Source organism: Megascapheus bottae, chromosome 9 (assembly GCF_031878675.1).
Source record: "Megascapheus bottae isolate mThoBot1 chromosome 9, mThoBot2.hap1, whole genome shotgun sequence".
NCBI lineage: Eukaryota > Metazoa > Chordata > Mammalia > Rodentia > Geomyidae > Megascapheus > Megascapheus bottae.
In genome coordinates, this window is record NC_143517.1 from 21,734,438 (window position 1) to 21,756,303 (window position 21,866).

The 21,866-nt window shown below is 37.6% G+C and overlaps 1 protein-coding gene across 7 annotated transcripts in view; it reads right to left on the reverse strand.

Annotated features, from left to right (window-relative positions):
• Positions 1 to 21,866, reverse strand: part of Stau2 (staufen double-stranded RNA binding protein 2) — a 616,065-nt gene that overhangs the window by 121,087 nt on the left and 473,112 nt on the right. For all 7 annotated transcript variants that reach the window (XM_090338967.1, XM_090338966.1, XM_090338968.1 and 4 more), the window contains 2 exons: positions 21,436 to 21,567; positions 12,029 to 12,089 (listed from right to left, as the gene is read on the reverse strand). In XM_090338967.1, coding sequence (XP_090195093.1) covers positions 12,029 to 12,089; positions 21,436 to 21,567 — 193 coding nt within the window. The remainder of the gene's footprint in view (positions 1 to 12,028; positions 12,090 to 21,435; positions 21,568 to 21,866) is intronic.

Here is a 21,866-nt window from a genome sequence, read left to right on the forward strand (position 1 = left end):
AAGATCATGAATACGGATGGTGGACCAGGACCAGGACCAGGACCGATACTCCTTTCCCTTAGTGAGTTGAAGCCAAAACCCTTTGGTAGCTCACTAAGTAATATGGTTCTCTCTTAGAGATGATCTTGGACCTGTCTTCCTATCCTCTGAACTAGAAAGCCACTCCCAGAATTCAGGTCCTGCTTACTATCAATATTTTATCAACTGTGTTTAATGATCTGAACTGTAATGCTGCCCCTGTTCCAAATAAAGGGTGAGAATAGAACCAAAGTCCTAACTCCAATCTAAACACAGTTGGTATCTCTTTAAGAAGAAAAAAAAATTTCCTAGGTATAAGGTGAAAATAAAAAGTCACTCTTGGGGGGAAAAAAAAAAGAAGACGACGACGACAAGAGGGGCCAGCAATTGTGCCTGGTGGTAGAGTGCTTGCCAAGCTTGCACAAACACCCAGGTTCTATTCCTCAGTACCACACACATAGAAAAGCTGGAAGCAGTGCTGTGGTTCAAGTCGTAGAGCATTAGCCTCAAGGAAAGTCCAAGAACAGTGCTCAAGCCCTGAGTTCAGTTCCCAGGACAGGCAAAATAATAATAATAATAATAATAATAATAATAATAATAATAAAAATGAAGACAGGAGTAGCTAAAAATTTGTAACATAATAATGTTAAATTTCAGAAATAACAAATGTTGGCAATATGTTTGAACAATTATGCAATGTAGATGAGAAAGTGGAATGGTACAGTAGCAGTGGAAAACAATATGGAAGATCCTCAAAAGCAAATAAATAAATAGATCCTGTGATCTATTTTAATTAATCTATAACATACAGAAACAACATAATTGTCCACTTGATCAAAAGATAGAGAATATGTGGCATATGCATACAATAGAATATTATCCAGCTATTTTAGAAAAGTAAATTCTTTCATATGGATGAGCCTTTGAGGACATTATGCCAAGTAAAATAAGCTTATCTCGGGACAAAGGCTCCCTGATTGTTCTTACAGGAATTTCCTAAATTAGACAAAGCCATAGAAATAGGAAGTAGAATGGGATTTTCCAGTGGCTAGAGGAGGAAAAGATGAGAAGTTGCTGCTAAATTAACACAGAGTTTCAGGAATATAGGGTGAAAAATCTAGAAACTAGCTATGTAAAACTGTGCTTATGACTAACAGTAATACAGTGTTCACTTAAAAATCAGGAGAGGTGCCAGGCACACATCTGTAATCCTCAGATCTCAGAAGGCTGAGATCTGAGGATAGTGGTTCAAAGCCAGCCCAGAGAAGAAAGTCCACAAGATTCTTATATTCATTAACTGCCAAAAAGCTGAAGATAGAGCTGTGGTTCAAGTGACAGTGCACTAACTAGCCTTTGAGCAAAAAGGTCTGGGACAGCACCCAGGCCCTGAATTCAAACTGTAAAACACACACACACACACACACACACACACATACACACACACACACACACACACACACACACTTAAGAGGGTAGATCCTATGTATTTTAATGCAATAATACATCATTAAAATTTAAATGATAAAAATATGTATTAATATTAGCACAAAATGTGGCAAAAAAATCAGAGTAAAGATAACAATAAAAGTAGTAAATGCCCAGACATGATAAATTATGCAGGACTCTAGGCATTCATTCACAAAGACCAAAGGATCATACATCCGCTTAAGGGAAGAATACAAAGACTCAAAGCTTCTGTGCCTCTGATCATATAAAATAATATTTATCAGAATGAATTCCAGGAAATGGAAACAGGAAAAGTTTGTTCCTTTTCTTTTTGTCTTGGTTGTTCATTTATCTGTCTTTGGGGGACAAGAGGCACACACAAATGGAGGGACAAAGGGTAAACCAATGAGCAGTGGTACTCCGTAGACTCTATGTTGAAAATGAAGAAAGAGGTGACACTGTCCAAAAAGGAATGTACTCTTACCTCATTTATGAAATGGTAACCCCTCCATCCATCATCTTTACAGTAACAATTTTAAAATATTTTTAAAAAAGTACTTAGTGCATCACCCTGGAGCCCAGCCCTCTGAGCTCAAGCTGAGGAAGCAGATAGCTTCTTTATCCTGCTTTCTTCATCTGTAAAATGAATTCTACTAGAAAACACGAAAAGTCTCTTTCAGCTCTTGTAGTCTATGAATCATTTTAACACAAACCAGAAAGTTTGGAATAAAAATATATACTTGAATAACATTGCCTCAAAAGCCTGTTGAGTGTTTTTAAAAGTGGACTCTTGCAGAACATATTTAAGTATTAAGAAAAAAATCAAGTACTGCAGATGTCTGTTCTACTGATGTAACAATAGTTAAAACAAACATTTCACAAAGTTTCTCAGCCATTTAGTGTTTTTACATGATCCACCCAAATATCAATGTGACATTTGAAACAATACTTTGGATAATTTCCATATTTAAAAATGTCCCGGGCTAGGGCCAGGAGTTTGGCCTAGTGGTAGAGTGCTTGCCTAGCATGCACAAAGACCCGGGTTCAATTCCTCGGTACCACATACATAGAAAAAAGCCAGAAATGGTGCTGAGGCTCATGTGGTAGAGCTCTAACCTTGAGAAAGTCCAAGGACAGTGCTCAGGCCCTGAGCTCAAGCCCATGACTGGCAAAAAAAAAAAAATGTCCCGGGCTGAGAGTTTGGCCTAGTGGTAGAGTGCTTGCCTAGCATGCGTGATGACCCGGGTTCGATTCCTCAGTACCACATACATAGAAAAAAAAAGCCAGAAGTGGTGCTGAGGCTCAACTGGTAGAGTTCTAGTCAAGGACAGTGCTCAGGCCCTGCACTCAAGCCCAGGACTGGCAAAAAAAAAAAAAAAGTCCTAAGTGATTTAAAAAAAAAAGATCCTAGGACATGATACAAAAAAGTTCTTTCAAAATATGCACACATACCTAACTTAGTGGACTTCCTTAAATTTTGTTCTTTTTTTCTTACTCATTGATTAGCACGTAAAATAGCTAGAAATAAATGTGTCATCTAATGACAAATGAACAGACCATGGAATGTGAAGAGGTGATTTGAAGTCTCCCTTACACTCTGCATGTCTCTAATACATGATAAAATCAGCTGAGTCTCAATCTTTCAGCTGATAAAACACCAGGCTGAACATGCTCCAACTTTTTCACCTGTGACTCCTGCAGTTTTTTCCCTCCTACACACACCACATTCCAAGAATCTGTCTTTTCAGATAGATTAAATTATTAGTAATAAATCACCTTTCAAAGACTGCCAATCTGAGATTTAGAACATCCTGATAGGAATTCAGTTAATGCTCTAACCCAAAGGAAATTAGTCTATGAAGAAAAGAATGTGTTATTTCTATGAGGTAGTTGGAATACCAATAACAGCACCAATGACAATGTAGAGTCCTGAAATACCAAGCGAAAAATTACAGGGCGTACAGTAACAGGTACCATGCACAAACAGTTTTTGAGAGCAAAAGCAATTGATCAGATATTTTCCACATAATACTGTATTTTTTTTTTTTGCTAGTCCTGGAGCTTGAACTCAGGACCTGGGCTTTCTCAAGGCATTCTACCACTTGAGCCACAGAACCACTTCCAGCATTTTCGGTGTATGGGGTACCAAGGAATCAAACCCAGGGCTTCATGCATGCTAGGCAAGCATTCTATCACTAGACCATGCTCCTGGCGCAACACTATCTTTTCTTAAAAGAAAATTTCCCTTCACTTTCTTCGTTGAATGATAAAAAACGAAAGTATAATAAATACCATATTTGAATTATTAGAGTGGCCAAATCTAGAAATTTGAAAGAAGCTGTAGGAAACAGAAAACCAGATATAGGTGATACAAATGCAAACTGGTAGCAGGACTCGGTGACTCACGCCTGTAATCCTAGCTACTCAGAAGGCTGAGATCTGAGGATCACAGTTCAAAGCCAGCTGGGGCACTAAAGACCCTGAGACTCTTATCTCCAATCAACCACTAAAAAACAGGAAGTGGTGCTGTGGCTCCAGGGGTAGTGTGGTAGCCTTGAGCTAAAGAGCTCAGGGACAACACCCAAGCCCAGCGTTCAAGTCCTACAGAAATGCAAACTTCAGTATAATGGGGCAACATCTACCAAAATTAAAAGTATCCATATTCTCTTTTTAAATGTATCTTTAATTGATACAGAGTGACTTATAATAGGACACTGTGACATTTCAATATGAGTGTACATCATGATCAGAGTAACTGACATGTCTTGTTATCTAGCACTTCAGACATAACAGTTCTTTATGTTGAAACATGCAATATAGACACTGGTTGTTTTGAAATATTCAATTAATTGCTCTCAACCACAGTTTTCCTGTATGCTATAGAACATTAGAAATAAGTCCTCTTTCCAACTGTACCACTGTTCCATTGGCCATCTAACTCCTCCCCCACTGCCCCTACTCCATTCCCAGGGTCTGATAACCACTATTTTATTCTCTATTTCTTTGCAAACAATGTTCAAAAAGCTGGTTTTATTACCATATGTTAACTGTACAAAATAATGGGTTTATAATATTTTCATATAAACACATATGTATTTGATCATAGTCACACACCCCCTACTATCCTTTCTTGTCCTCCTTCCACCTTCAACTGGTCCCATTCCTCTTTCCAAATATACCATTTTATTCCCTTTAAAAGATTTATCTTGAGTCTAACTGATTTTGTTAAACATACTTATCTTTTAGGTCCATCCATTCTCCTAAAAATGACCTACTTTGTTCTTTATGGCTGAATAATACTTCTTTGCATACATGTTACATTTTCTTCATCCATTCATCTGTTGGGAGACAGCTGGGCTGATTATATCATCATCACTATGATGATTCTCTATCTTGGTTACTGTGAATATACAAGGGTGTATAGGTATCTCTATGCTTGCTTTGCTTCTTCCAAGCATATACCCACAAGTGTGGCAGGGTCATGTGGAAGCTCTAGTTTTTGGACAACTTCCATACTGATTTCTAGGGTAGCTACACTAATTAAAACAAGGATTCGGCCGGAGTTTGGCCTAGTGGTTAAAGTGCTTGCCTAGCATGCACAAAGACCCGGGTTCTATTCCTCGGTACCACATACATAGGAAAAAGCCACAAGAACAGTGCTCAGGCCCTGAGACCAAGCCCAGGACTGGCAAAAAAAAAAAAAAACACCAACACAAACGAACAAGTATTCCTTCCAAACCTCAATCCCTCCCTTTGCTTGTTTTCTTGATGCCAGCCATTTTAACTGAGGTGAAATGACAGGCTTGATTCAGAATCTGCCATTTTGTTCCTTTGTCTATGTGTGTTATGCTAATCCCATGCAGCTGACGGAGCTGTTACTATGCTGCAGGATGTTCTAAAGCTGGCATTGTTCTTTTTGCTCAGGATCAATTGATTTAGCTATTCGGGTCTTTTCCTAGCTCTATACCTTTCCTAGCTCTACCATTTGAGCCTCAGCACCACTTCTGGCTTTTTTTTTCTATGTATGTGGTACCGAGGAATCGAACCCGGGTCTTCGTGCATGCTAGACAAGCACTCTACCACTAGGCCAAACTCCTGGCCCCTGCATACTGTTTTTTTCTGAAGTTAAAATAAGCAAAATTAAACAAGTTCTGCTGCAGACTCATATTAACTTGATTAACTAAGGGATAAAGAAGGGAGCAATTACAAAGGGGGCACTTGTGTTGAGGGGAAGGGCATGGGAAGTAAGGTAGTAAACAGCAAGGTAAAGATGATCAGATGGGCCATGTTCTAGATTTTAGACCGAATAGTAGGTTCAGAAGTATATCATGCTCACAACATATTGTTGAATAGTATATCAAGTATTGTCTTGTTTCTTTAAAAATAGAATCCAGGTGCGGTTCCTGAGGGTTTTGCTTTTGTTTTTTTAGATTTTGCTTATGAGTAGCACTCTAGGGCTGAGAGTCTGGCCTAGTGTTAAGAGTGCTTGCCTAGCACGCACGAAGTCCTGGGTTCAATTCTTGGTACCACACACATAGAAAAAGCTGCAAATGGCACTGTGGCTCAAGTGGCAGAACACTAGCCTTGAGCAAAATAAAGTCCAAGGACAGCGCCCAGGCTCTGAGTTCAAGCCCCAGGCAAAAAAAAAAAAAAAAAGACTACCACTCTAGGGCTGAGAATGTAGCTTAGTGGTGGAGTGTTTGTCTAACATGTATGAAGCCCTGGGTTCAATTCCTCAATACCACACACACAGAAAAAAGCCAAAAGTGGGGTGCTATGACTCAAGTAGTAGAGTACCAGCCTTGAGCAAAAGAAGCTTAGACACAGTGCACAGGCCTTAAGTTCAAGCCCCAGGACTCACACAAAAAAGGAGGGTATGGGTAGCACTCCACTACTTGAACCATGGCTCTATTCCTGGCTTTTGGGTGGTTAAATGGAAAGAAGAGTCTCAAAGACTTTTCTGCCCAGACTAGCTTCAAACTATAATTCTCACATCTCAGCCTGTTGAGTAGCTAGGATTACAGATGTAAGCCACAGGCACCTAGCAAAGGCCTCACACTTCTGCTAAGCTTTTTCTCTCAAATCTGACACTATCATTTGAGCCATGCATGCCCTTCACTTCTAGCTTTCTCTTGGTTAATCAGAGATATGAGTTTCAAGGATATGTCTATCAGAGCTATTTCTGCACAAAATCCTCAGGTCTCAACCTCCAGAGTAACTAGTATTATAGATGTGAGCCACTAGTACCTGGTTCAAGTAAGATTTTAAGTTCATAAAAACTTCATTCAGATTTTAAAAATTCACACAGTCTTTCCCAAGAATATTTTCCACAAATATGCTACCCACTTAAAGCCTTTCAATGTCAACTTATTTCCTTTAGATGAATAAGTCTTTAAGCACAGATTCAAATAACATGACTAAAACAGAAACAAATGGAACGCCACCTCTAGATTTAGTGAGCACATAAAGAAAATCCTTGTCCAAATGATTGGACTGGGAAAGGAAGAGAAAAGAAGACCACAGCTTCTCACCATCCAGGCAAGTAACCAATATCAATGGGCAGGTATTTTTCTGAAATATTTGGATGTTTCTTCCTTTGATCACAGTGGAGAAAACCTGGCTAGCAAGAGTCTGCCTATTTAATCTACTAAACTCTCTAAAGATTGCTGCAGACCAGCTACATTTTTATACTTCCAATTTTATACTTTAGAATTCATATCTAAATGAATAAATAAGTTGAATGACTTAGCTTTACATTTAAATCTACTAGGCTCCAACTATTCTAATTGTTTCAGTACAATATGGTTTCTGTTATGGGAGCTCCACAAAGCATTTTGTTCAGGGAACTCTTCCAAAACTATTAAAGAAATATAAACTAATATGTTATCTTAAAAATAACCTCCCTCCCAATTAGGGAGGGAGGGAGGAAGGAAGAGAGGGAGTGAAGGTGAGGGGAAGAGAAGGATGGAGCTGGCAGGAGGTGGGTAGGGAAGAAAAAGGTTCTGAACACAGTACACAGAATATGAGGCAGGAATCTATCCCAATAACATAACAAGGGTAGTACAGTATTCTGGCTTCAGGATGCAGTGTTTAACACATGCAAAAGAAGTAATTTTTTAAATTCTGGTAACTCAAGTAGGCCACGAAAATGTTAATAAGACGTCTATCCTGTCCCAAGTATTTGTACTGAGTCATCTCTAATGAAGTTAGAAGAGGTAGTATATTTCACAGAGACTAAATAAAACTTTTTAAAAGGTTAACGGAAAAATATTTATGTGAAAAATGCCTCCAAATAATCTTTTAGTGGGTGGATTCGGCACATACCAGTGAATAACTTTGAACATAGTCCAATTTTGAATTATGCTAGAGTTCACCTTTAAGAAATAATGAACCTGCCTTTAAATAAAACCCTGTATTAATAAGACATGGAATGTGAATACAAAGAAAGATATTATCAACTGAACGGTATCTAAATATTTTATAAAGTTTTCCATGAGCTGTCAGTAGACATTTAAAATTCATTTAAAATCTTGCTCATCATTCATTCGTAGAGCTGGCTTTTTATGTATATATCAAGCATAAAATTGCCATATGCTAAATTTAACACAAACTTCACATTATAGTTACATGTACTACACTTCAATGTAATTATGACAGCGATTCCAAGGGTAAAAACACACCTAAAATAACCTACATTCTCCTGAATTTAAGTACTATGAAGAAAGACTGAGAATCCTACAAAATTAGGTCCACACTTTAAAGCTGCAGGTAATCAAGTTAGAAAAATAAATTGAGGCTGTGTAATCACATTCACTTGCAGACCATGTAAGCTATTTTTTAGTTGTAATTGTTAGCAGTTTCTTATGACTGTAATCTTTACAAAAATATCTTTCACTTCAAAAATTAAATTCACATGTACATAAATGTTTTTGTTTACATACATAGGTGCTAGCTATACCAGATTAAAATTTCCTTCTTCCTCTTTTCCAGTTTCTGTACTTGTTTTAATTTCTGTACATATAGTTCCACATTAATTCTGCTTTATTTATCCAAATAATGACTGACTAGAAATTTAATCTTCAAAGTTACAATACTTTGAAGTAATGTAAAGTTTGAGAAAGAAAACATAAGCAAAAGAGCCATTTTAGAAACAGAAGAATTTTCCCCAAAGAAACATTACCTTTTCATGTATTATTCAAGAATGATTAATCCTCTTCCAAATGTTATATGACTAAAAAATCTGAACATTATAAATTAGTATGGAGCACACTGAGAGAGCACACTGAGTAGAATGTGTTGCTCAGGATCAGACAACATGTTAGTAAAACAGCATTGGTAACCTAAGATTCCTATATTCTCCTATAAGTGTTGTCCCTTACTCAAATCTTTACCTAATACAGATATTCATCAAAGGACAAAAATTGTGTAGAGTAGAATTTTAAACTTATAGAACTGATTAAGCAGAAGACAAATTAATATTTTCCATAATATATAAATTAGAATTTTTAAGCAGGGTACAGTGGCTCACGCCTTTAATCCTAGCTACCCAGGAGGCTGAGAGCTGAGGATCATGGTTCAAGGCTAGCCTGGGCACTAGAAAGTCCATGAAACCCTTATCTCCAATTAACCACCAGAAAACCAGATGTGGTGCTGTGCTCAAGTGGTAGAGGGCTAACCTAGAACTGAAGTTTTCAGGAACAGCACCCAGGCCCAGAGTTCAAGTCCCATGACCAACAAAAAAAAATTGAATTTTTGGTCTAGGAGTGTGGCCTAGTGGTATAATGCTTGCCTACTACTCATGAAGCCCTGGGTTCAATTTTTCAGTACCACATACACAGAAAAAGGCACAAATGGTGCTGTGGCTCAAGTGGTAGATTTCTAATCATGAGAAAGCTCCAGGACAGTGGTCAGGCCCTGAGTTCAAGTCCCAGAACTAGCAAAAATAAAATAAAATAAAATTTCTGTCCAACATATACAGAATTATATATATCATTAATATAATTTTCTACCAAAAGCAAGAAAATAGAGCATGAAAAGAAATGAGCATTCATCATAAGCTTACTAGGAACACATAGTGTGCCAAGTGCTATTTTTTTTTTACATTCCCTTATAAAGTAAAAATGGGTTAAACACAAACTCTAAGAATCCTCAACTGAGTCTATTTCTTCCTTGGGCTATATGCTCTGTCTTTCACATTTACCACTGATGTGTATGGAGTGCCAGGGGTCAGAGAACAGACTTAAATTACCCAAGCATATAAAAAAACATAAATAGGTGCTGGGAGTTTGGCCTAGTGGCAGAGTGCTTGCCTAGCATGCACGAAGACCCGGGTTCCATTCCTTGGTACCACATACTTAGAAAAAGCCAGAAGTGGTGCTGAGGCTCAAGTGGTAGAGTTCTAGCCTTGAGCTTAAGCCCAGGACTGGCAAAATGAATAAATACATACATAAATAAATAAATAAATAAATAAATAAATAAATAAATAAGGCCATATACATGTGTACACACACAAACACATTGACTAAAACATTGTATATGAAAAGGATTCCAATGGTGTAATTTCTCTGAACTTACAGCTTTAACAAAATTCGTAGCAGAAAGCTGAAACGTTTTATTAGAAGGGTCTAAGGTCAAAGGGTATTGTGGAATATGAATAAAACGAAAAGGGGTGGGTGAATAAACTCATAATATTCAGTATCCATATGTGACGATGGAATCGGGGATGGGTTGTAGTGGGATTCATGTGGGAAGACGTGGAAGGGTGACCTTGATCAAGATGCGCTGTATGCATAAACCACACTTTGAATTGAAGCCCCTATATACAATTACTTAAAGTTAACTTTTAAATGGGGGTTGGGGGGAACTAACTATTATTACCTCACTGAAATAGTCATTTCAAGAGGTTTGGATTGATATCCAAAAACTAAATTCTTTGATAAGAATTATTGCAAGTTTTACTATGTATCATGTGCATTGCCAAAACCAAAGAGTCAAGACATTGACCTGTGACTACTGACACTTAAGCTTTTTCAGTGTCTACTTAAAAAAGAGAAAAGTTAGATATTAGATTTTATTTTCATTGGTGAATATTCATTCATTTACAGCAAAATGGTCATTTCAGGCAAAGCACATGCTTTTCTGGGGAAAGGAGGCTGTTATGAAAATGTTCGTATGCTCAAAGCAAAATATCTTAGTTGTGCACATTTGAAAAGAGAGAAAATAGAACTGATTTCTGAAGTGTCTGATAACATTAGTGTAAGTGGAACAAGACTGTGAGCAATTTTATACTTATATTTCTGATATACACTTACTTGCTTTAATAGTTTATTTTTTAAAAAACTAAAAAAAAATGGGACAAAGGGTGAAAATGCAGCAGTGGTACTCGCTAGACACTATGTGGAAACTGAACTACATAACTTGTGGGTGAGATGGGAGGGAAAAACTGGGAGAGAGCAGGGGAGGGGTGACACTGTCACCCTTCTTTCCAAAAAGAAATGTACTCATTACCTGACTTATGTAACTGTAACCCTTCTGTATACTAATAATAAAAAATTATTTTAAATTCTAAAAAACAACCCTTGTGACTAAGCAATTATAATTATAATCAACGTTTATAGAAATGTTAAAACAACAGGATGAACAAATTAATGATAACATATACTTTGTGTATACATAAAAAATAGTAAATGTGTTTGGGGCCAGAGTGTGGCCTAGTGGTAGAGTGCTTGCCTAGCATGCACAAAGCCCTGGGTTTGATTCCTCAGTATCACTTACACAGAAAAAGCCAGAAACAATGCTGTGGCTCAAGTGATAGAAAGCTTAAGGATAGTGCCGAGCCCCTTAAGGACAGTTCAAGCCCCAGGACTGGCAGAAGAAAAAAATTGGAAATGTGAAAAAAATTGCAAATGTGAAGACAGCTGATATGACAAATAAGTGATTTCCAAATAAATGTTTGTTATTTTATTAAGAAGTATTTCAAGCTAGGCATTGGTGACTTGCACCTGTAATTCTAGGAGGCTGAGATCTGAGGATCTCAGTTCAAAGTCAGCCTAGCCAACCAAGTCCAGGAAACCTTTTCTCTAATTAACCACAAAAGGCAGAAGTAGAGCTGTGGCTCAAGTGGTAGAGTGGTAGTCTTGAGCAATAAAGCTGAAGGACAATACCCAGGCCCCGAATTGAAGCCTCAATAATGGCACAAACACACAAGAAAAGATATTTAGATGAAAATGACAACTTTTAAAATGTTATCAGTAAGTGCATAAAATGATGTTTCAGTCTACAGTAGTCTAACTGCAGTTTTCGTTGTTATGTTGTTTGTTGTGTCTTTTGCAGCACTAGAGATCAAACCCAGGGCACTGCACGTTACCAAACAAGCACTGAACACGAGTTACATGTTCATCCCAATTTAGCCATTGTATCTTAGTTTTTTAGTTATTAAAGAAAACAAACACTAAGACTTCCTGGGATCCTCCACAGTACTCCACACAGCATCTAGGTTCCTGACAAACCCGGTCACCATCACTGATGAACAGCAAGTGCAAATAGCACAGAATTGAGAACTTACTGTTATTTGTTGATTCGGGAAACCCAGCTTTTGGACCACTCCATCCTTTGTTTTCCCCTGTCTGAAAAATTAAATCATCAATTTCAATGCAGGTAAGTAAACATTGACTAATTAAACAAGGGTAAAGATTTTTTAAAAAAAGAAAGAAATAAATTAGTGGTACAGGGGTTTGAACTCAGTACTTTGAGCTTGTCAGGGCCAGGGGTTTGAACTCAGTACTTTGAGCTTGTCAGGGCAAGTACAATACCACTGAGTCATACCTCCAGACCTTTATTTTGTTTATGTTCCTGTCTTGGGGTGGGATGCTGTCCATGAGCTTTTTTGCTCAAAGCTAGTGCTCTACTACTTAAGCCCACAGCTTCATTTCTAGCTTTTTGGTGGTTATGTGGAGCTAAGAGACTCAAGGATTTTCCCATCCAAGCTGATTGCAAATCACAATCCTCAGATCTCAACCTCCTAAGTAGTTAGGGTTACAGACATGATTTGTTTTAATTTATTGTTCAGATAAGGTCTCAGCCATTGTCCTTTAGGTGTAACCTCAGCCTGTTTATCCTCCTACCTGTGCCTCTTAAGTAGCTGGAATTACAGATGTGCACCACCGTTTTCATTCAAGCCAAGGGCAAAGATTTCTCACACAGTAATGAGTATTCTCTCCGAATCTGACTAATAGAAAAGCTACAAACATATACATAGTGGGGCTGGGAATTTGGCTCAGTGGTAGAGTGCTTGCCTAGCATGTACGAAGCCTGGGTTTGATTCCTCCATACCACATACACAGAAAAAGCCAGAAGTAGAGCTGTGGCTCAGGTGGTGGAATGTCAGACTTGAGCAAAAGCAGCACAGGGGCAGTGCCTAGGCCTGGAGTTCAAGACCTAGGACTAGCAAAAAAATAAAAATAAAAAAAAAAAGCCAGGCATGGTGGCTCATGCCTGTAATCCTAGCTACTCAGGAGGCTGAGATCTGAGGATCAAGGTTCAAAGCCAGCCGGAGCACAAAAGGACCTGAGACTGTTATCTACAATACACCTCTAGAAAAAAAAAAAAATGGGAGGTGGGGGTTGGCTCAAGTGTAGGGCGGTAGCCATGAGGTGAAGAGTTCAGGGACAGTGCCCAGGCCCAAGGGTAGGGTGGTAGCCTTGAGGTGAAGAGCTCAGGGACAGTGCCCAGGCTGAGTTCAAGTCCCATGACCCACAAAAAAATAAATAAATAAAAGAGGTGAACAGTATCATTTATCCTTTTTCCACACTCAGATCTGTTTCCTTTTTCTACTTCTCTCTGTTACATTTATAGACAGACAACACATACATACATACATACATACATACACACACACACTCCCCCCCCCTCTCTCTCTGGTGGGAGTGGGGGAGGGGTTGTTAATATACTCTACCACTTTGTGCCATTTCCAGTTTTCTTGTAGTTACCTGAAAATAAGTCTCACAGACTTTTTTTGCCTAAGTTGGCTTTGAACCACGATTCCCAGATCTCAGCCTTCTGAGCTATTAAGATTACAGGTGTGAGCCACCAATACCGCACTTACATTTATAATTTAAGGCATCTCAAAACTCTTACATTTAATATATATTTTATACAGAAAATGACATCTATCAAGGTGTTTGTTAAAATAGTAATTTCTAGTTAGTAAAGATAATCAGAAGTACTGAAGTGACTAAAAGAGCCTCATCAACCTTACAGCCAGTTTAAACAATAGAAATGTTCCCATGTCCATTTGGAATGGACAAACTTATCCTACCATGAGTATCACCAAAATTTCAATTCTAGCAACTGATTTACCAATATTCCTCAACATTTTTTTTCATTTGTCTCCATTTTTACTATACATCTTAAGAATGACAAGGGAAGATACAATGGCATACAGCAACAAAACAGAAAATTTTTAAAAAATGAAAAGTTGGCAGTAAATGTGCAGTAACTTTATGTGGACCAGACAGCATCTTTCTTCCTTCAATCATCTCTTTATCCTAGCTGGGTATACGTGGTTTACATATATAATGTTACTTATTTAGGAAACTGAATGAGGAAGGTTCAAAGCCATCTTTACAATAACCAGCAAAAACCAAGACTGGAGGCATAGTTCAAGTGTGAAAGTGTCATCCTAAGAAGCTTAAGAAGAAACTCCAGTACTGAAGGGAGACCCCACAATGTCCTGTGTTTCTTCACCCTTACCACATGGAAAATTACTGCTGCAAGTTGCAACTAAAAAGTATTAATAATGGCATCCTCACAAGCCAGAAAGTACTATACAACAAAACAGACTGACAGCAGTAAAAACCAATGGCTGACAGACAAAATATAGTTGGTAATGTGCAATTTTGCATGGATAAATGAAAATCATCTCATTTTCATCTTCATACAAGTCTGATAAGTGATACTAACATTCAACTTTATAGAGAAGCAAACTGGAGTTAGAGGGGTTTACTAAGTATTGTGCAGTCTTAGTAAAACTGCATTATAAAACTAAGATAGGCACTAAACATGCTAGAACCTTTTTGTTCATTTTACAAGTAGAGTACAGTCATTTTTTAGTTTGTGTCATTTCTCCTTCTGAAACATGTGTTTAAGAGAATCCTCTGTCCCTGAAAAAGGCTTTTATATGATTTAGAATCCCCCTTTCCTTCCAGAACCAAGTAAACTGTGAAATGTCTTTTTTGATACAATATATTTAGATTTATAAGTAGGTTTTGTGTGTGTGTGTGAAGTAGATCCTTATTATATTACCCAGGCTGGCCCATGAGCTTAAGCAATGCACTTGCCTTACTACTCAGACTACAGACATACAGCATATCTAGACTTTGATCAATGAGTCAATAACATGAAACCACATTGTAAAGCTTAAGGGAAGCTTGTAGTATGAAGAATCCTTTGTATTTTCAAGTGTGCCTGACTTTCCCATTTAAGGAAAACATGAACCAAATGATGTAAGAAATTTAGCTTTTCCATGTCAGTGATCTTCTACACAAAATCAATGTTTGCTTTTCAAATGCCTGGTTTCTCTGTGACCTTGAAAGTTACTGTATAAATGAACTACACTTTTTTTTAAGCTGAAGAGAAAACAAATAGAAACATTCTGACCAGGCCCTTGTGGCTCATGCCTGTAATCCTAGCTACTCAGGCATCTGAGATCTGAAGATCATAGCTCAAAGTCAGCCCAGGCATGGACTCATATCTCCAATTAGCTAGTATAAAATACAGAAGAGAGCAGTAGCCTTAAGCAAAAACATCAGGGACAGTAGCCAGGCCCTGAGTTCAAGCCCCAGGACCAGCAGACACATACACACACAGAGTGTACCTTCCACCCATTTCTATGTTCCTCTCCTTTTCACAATGAGCGGTCTTTAATAGGGTCAAGGATATAAGAATGAAAGATGAGCAAATGTTTGTAAACGCAAAGAATATGTTCCCTGTGAAATAGAAGAGTATCCCAGAATGCGCAGAGCTCACTGAGGCAGGTTGTGAGTCTGAGGAATGCATGCACTGTGAGAAACAAGTCACCTTAGGGAGAGAAAGGCAAGCAAAGGTAAAAGGGCACACTCCTGTGCATTACAGCACTCCACTGAAGTGCAAACATCGACTGTTACGTCTCCTTTCATAGTCCCTCTCCCTCTACTAATGACTGTACTTGCTAGAATATTAAGTTATACTTCCTTCCCCTGATTTTTCACCTTCAATTGAATCCCAAGTCTACTGCTTTCTGATTTCTACTCAAAGACTGTAACGAAACTGTTTTTGTAAGGTTCTGAATAAATATGTCCAAATGATCACAAAACATTTCTAACATGCATACACACCACAAATTTGATCAAAACAGAGCACAGACTTACATGTAAAACCTAAAACTAAAAGCTTCTAGAAGAAAGCATGAGAGGGGCTAGGAATATGGCTCAGTGTTAAGAGTGCTCACCTAGCATGCACGAAGCCTGGGCTTGACTCCTCGGTACCACATGAACAGAAAAAGCCACAAGTGGAGCTATAGTTCAAGTAGTAGATTGCAATCTAATTCTGAGCAAAAGAAGCTAAGGGACAGTGCCCATGCCCTGAATTCAAACCCCATAACTGGCACACACACACACAAAAAAAGCGGGGGGGAAAAAAGCAGGAGAGAACGTACTACCAGTAGAATAAGCCAAGTTTTGTCAGAACAAATCTGAAAAGTATGAATCATAAGATAAAGACATCACCAAAAGCAAAGATATTTGCTCTTCAAACATGACCATACAGTAAAAAGATATATTATAAAGAACATACTATAAAGATATATATGTAAAGATATAAAGACTTTTATCCAAGATTTCTATTCTTGTTAAGGACCAGTAAGAAATTAAATCATTCAATTCTTTAGAAAGGTAAAACTTTAAAGGGACAATTCAAGAAAGAAATATATTATAAGATACTCAACACATTAATTATTAAAGAAAGACACATTAAAATCTAGAAATAACAAGACCAAAGATAGCAAACTAACAACAACAAGAACTAGACAGGATGTGGCGTGAACACACTCTCAAATTTTGCTGGCAGGAATGCAAAGTAACACAGGACCACTGGAAAAGCTTTCTAACTTGTGACAAAGCTAAATGTACTTATTATAAGAATATTTGTGTACAGGATATAATAGAGGATTTTGTGTATGCTACTTTACATATATTTAAAATATATAATAAATGTGTATAATAGTATATTATATTAAATAGTTACATATCAGACTATACGCATATATGTATATATACATATATAAAATAAACTTTCACACAAATGTTTCTAGCTACTTAATTTATAAAAGCTCAAACCACTGAGCGCCAGTGGCTAACACCTGTAATCCTAGGTACTCAGGAGGCTGAGATCTGAGGATAGTGGTTCAAAGCCGACCTAGGCACAAAAGTATGTGAGACTCTTATCTCCAATTAACTACCAGAAAACTGGAAGTGGTGCAGTGGTTCATTGTGGTAGAGCAGTAGCCTTGAGCTGAAAAGCTCAGGGAGAATGCTCAGGCCCAGAGATCTAGACCCATAACAGACAAAAGAAAAAAAAAAAGGCTCAAACCAAACAACCCAGGAGCTGGCAAGGCTAAAACACTCCAAAAAGATCAAACTAATAATACATATAATAATGTTAATAATGTAGATGACCCTAAAAAGCACTATGGCAGCTAGGTTACTGGTGGCTTACACCTATAATCTTAGCCACTCAGGAAGCTGAGATCTGAGGATCAAGTTTCAAAGCCAGCCTGGGTAGACATATCTGAGAGATTTTTATTAACCATCAAAAACAGCCAGTAGTCAAGGTATGGTTCAAGTGGTAGAATGTCAATTTTGAGAAGAAAAGGCCTAACAAGAGCACCAGTTCAAGCCTTAATCCCAGCACACACACGCACACACAAAAAACCTTTTGAAAACAATAAGAAGTCAAACCAAAGACTATTTAATGTGTGATTTACTTATTCTGTATAATACTTTGAGAAAAGGTAAAAAGAAACAGATCAGATGGAAGCTTGCTAAGGAAGAAAAGAGAAAGCTGTACAGAGGGGCATTACAAAACTCTTCTGGAGTCAAACATAAACTGGAAATAGTAACTATAGTGGTGTTTAATGAATAAATATAATGTTTCAAAATAAAAGAACAAGTAAGAATTTTTTATTGTAGAAGTACATTAATGTGTAATTATAGAATATCTCAATAAGAAGATAGTGATATTTATATTGTGCAGGTCCTAGAGTTTGAACTCAGGTTCTAGGAGTGGTTCCTGGGCTTATTTTGTACAAAGCTACCACTCTACCACATGAGCCACAGCTCTACTTCCAACTATTTTTGTTGGGTAAATGGAGATAAGAGTCTCATAGACTTTCCTGACCAGGCTGGTTTTGAACCACAATCTACAAATCATGGCAAGGATTAAAAGTGTGAGTACCAGTAAATAGCCAGAAAATATATCTTAAGAATATTTTAAGATCATCAAGCCTTATAAAACAATCATTGTGTTTCAGACACTAAATGCAATACACACTGCAGTAACAAGTTATGGGAGATGCCTCTGTGGATACAGACTGAGATGGTGAGGTGAGTCTAGCATTTTATTTTATTATTATTTTTTTATGGAGGAGATGTAACATTTATTTAGCATCATAGTGACTCTCTCAACATACAGGAAGTTATTGGAAGTAATTTCAGAAACCTTTGGAACTCCCACATTACTTTTTGCTAAATAATTACAAATTATAAACTGAACAAATAATATATATCAGAATATTTTAAAGAGTTTTGGACCTTCCAAATTATTCCCCCTAAAATTTTATAAATTTCAAAACTATGAAAAATAGTACTTATATGAAATGCTTTACTATAACCTTCATACTGACTTCAGATAAACTAATATTATAACAGAAAATACATATTTGTTACTATTCACTCATAAAATACACAAGACATTATGTCTTGTCTATTTCATAAAGAACACAATTTATACTGATTTTGCAGGTTTTAACTTAAAAAAAATTAATGCTGAGCCATGAACACAAGACCTTTTACAAGATAGACAAATACATGACTACTGAGCTAAAAACCCCGCCCTGAACTTCTGATTTACGACACTCACCAAAGGTATTTTTACTAGCAAGTCGGTATGTCAAGTCTTTCTCCCCAGTCCCAACCTTTCATCTCTGTCTCTGTCTCTCTTTGTGTGTGTGTGTGTGTGTGTGTGTGTGTGTGTACACACACATCCAGTTGGTTCTGTTTTTCTAGAGAGCCCTCATTAATTCAGTGTGTATGAAAAAGTATTTTTCAAATTAATAAAATCAATGCTGTTTCTGTTGTATTTTCTTTCATTTAATTTTCAAGTAAGTGTCAGTGAAAGGATTTATTTTGATATCTTTTTATAAATCACTAACCAGTTTTAGTCAATATAAATGTGTTAAGTTAAAACAACGTATGTCCACAGTAAGATCTATAGAAACTTGAACACATGTTAGGTTTCATGTTACAAATATTTTTAAAAGAAGAAAATGCATTAGACTAGCCAGGTTACAAAAACTAAGTTGAAACCTCTAGAAATACCACATGAATGATATTTTAATCATTGAAAAGAACCATATCTAAGAAGAATATAGCTAAATGCTTACTAAGAGATCATTTTGTTTCTTACTCTATAGAAACTAAAGATATGAAAAACAGAATCCTTATGTAAGTGAGGCCTGACCAAAACATATTGCTTTTTATAAGAGTAATTATGTTTACAGGAGTACTTGTTTTCTTTTTACATAAGATGCTTAACAGATAAAATTTCCATGTTGCCAAATTATCTGCCAAGTCCCAAGTTCAGGGTCCTGGGCTTCTTTTGCAGCAAAGGAAGGGTGTCAATGATGTTGTGAAGTTCAGAAGAAATGAGACTGTGAATACAGACCTTGGCAGGAAACAAATACCCTCTGAATTTATCTTTAAATTTAACATAAACAAAAAAAATAGTTTAATCTGATATATTGTATATATGTGGATTTGGTTATTTGAAATCAGATAGGGAAGAGGGGAAAACAAGATGAGAGGTGGGACTGGGGGGAGGGAAATGAGGACCAAGACATGAGAAAGGATACCAATGTGTGTGAAGTAATGCACCTTCTATCTAGTGAATATAATGTAACCCTTCTATTAATTACAATAAAATATATGGAAAAAAAGAAAAGTTAAAAAAATAGTTTACACAGTATCTAATATAGGTCCACCCTAAAGGGACAAGTCAGAATTTTATTTCCAGTATTTTAGCTGCACTTAAAAATAAAACAAGGGCTGGAAATTTGGCCCAGTGGTAGAGTGCTTGCCTAGCACGCACAAAGACCTGGGTTTGATTCCTCGGTACCACATACATAGGAAAAAGCCAGAAGTGATGCTGGGCTCAAGAAGTAGAGCTGTACCCTTGAGAAAACCCAAGGACAGTGCTCAGGCTCTGAGCCCAAGCCCAGGACAGGCAAAAAAAAACCAAAAAACAACGACAGAAAACAAGCCAGGTACTGGTGGCTCATACCTGTAATCCTAGCTGCTTAGGAGGCTGGGATCTGAGGATCATGTGCCCAGTCCAGGCACGAAAGTCTGTGAGATTCTTAACTCCAATTAAGTACCAGGGAACCAGAACTGACATTGTGGCTCAAGGAGTAGAGCACTAGCCTTGAGCTGAAGAGCTCAAGGACAACACCCAGGCCCAAAGTTCAAGCCCCATAACTAAGAAAGAATGAAAGAAAAAAATACAGCTTCTGTGCTTTTTTCCTAACAACCTGTTTTTAAAGACACAAGTTAACACTGTCAAAAACAAATGGCAGGAAGTGGCACTATGGCTCAGAGGGTAGGGCGGTAGCCTTGAGCTGAAGAGCTCAGGGACAATGCCCAGGCCCAGAGGTCAAGTCCCACAACTGACAAATGACAAAAACAAATGACTAGCTAAAAAACAATTGGTCAGGAAGTCAAAACATTTTAATGGCTTTTTTTTTTTTTTCTTGCCAGTCCTGGGCTTGAGCTCAGGGCCTGAGCACTGTCCTTGGACTTTCTCAAGGATAGAGTAGAGCTCTACCACTTGAGCCTCAGCACCATTTTCAGCTTTTTTCTATGTATGTGGTACTGAGGAATTGAACCCCGGTCCTGGTGCCTGCTAGGCAAGCACTCAACCACTAGGCCAAACTCAGATTCAACATTTTTAAACTATATATACTACCCCATAAAATGTTTAATGCGGGGCCAAGAGTTTGGCCTAGTGGTTAAAGTGCTTGGCTAGCATGCACGAATACCCGGGTTCGATTCCTTGGTACCACATACATAGAAAAAAGCCGGAGGTGGTGCTGAGGCTCAAGTGGTAGAGCTCTAACCTTGAGAAAGTCCAAGGACAGTGCTCAGGCCCTGAGCTCAAGCCCAGGACCGGCAAAAAAAAAAAAAAGTTTAATGCTGGGGCCGGGAGTTTGGCCTAGTGGTTAAAGTGCTTGCCTAGCATGCATGAAGACCCGAGTTCGATTCCTCGGTACCACATACATAGAGAAAAGCTGGAAGTGGTACTGAGGCTCAAGTGGAAGAGCTCTAGCCTTTAGAAAGTCCAAGGACAGTGCTCAGGCCCTGAGTTCAAACCCAGGACTGGCATGCATGCATGCATGCATGCATGCATGCATGCATAAAGAAAGAAAGAAAGAAAGAAAGAAAGAAAGAAAGAAAATGTTTAATGCTTGCTAATCCTAAAATGACAATATATCAGCTCATTCCCTAAATCAATGCTGTCCTGGACCTGTAATATCTATATGAAGATAAGAATAAGGCCTCTAAAGGTTAAAATTGATGTTAACTTTAAATCCTACTGAAGGTCAGATTTGTTGCTCACTTGAATATTGTGAAAGAATGCACATATACACATACACTTCATGCTTACCTTGTCAAGCTGATCTTGAAGGCTAGTGGATGCTTTATAGCCCAGCTGTAACAGCATAGCCTCTGCAGCATTTTTTTTGGCTATCTTTTTATTAGGTCCTGTTCCAGTAGCAACTTCATTACCTACTTTGACCTGAGTAGAGAAGAGAAAGAAATTAATGATAGACACTTTGGTGGTGAACAAAAAGTCCTTACATTATAAAGGAATTGATTCCATTCTTTAGCATTCTAAAATACAAAATGTAACCCAGATACCAATAGCTCAGGCCTGTAATCCTAGGTACTCAAAAGGCTGAGGTCTGAGGAATGCAGTTCAAAGCCAGCCTGGAAAAGATAAGTCCAAGAGACTCTTATCTCCAATTAATCACAGAAAAATGAAATATATATATATTTATACATATATGTGTGTATATGTTTAGTCCAAAAATAAGA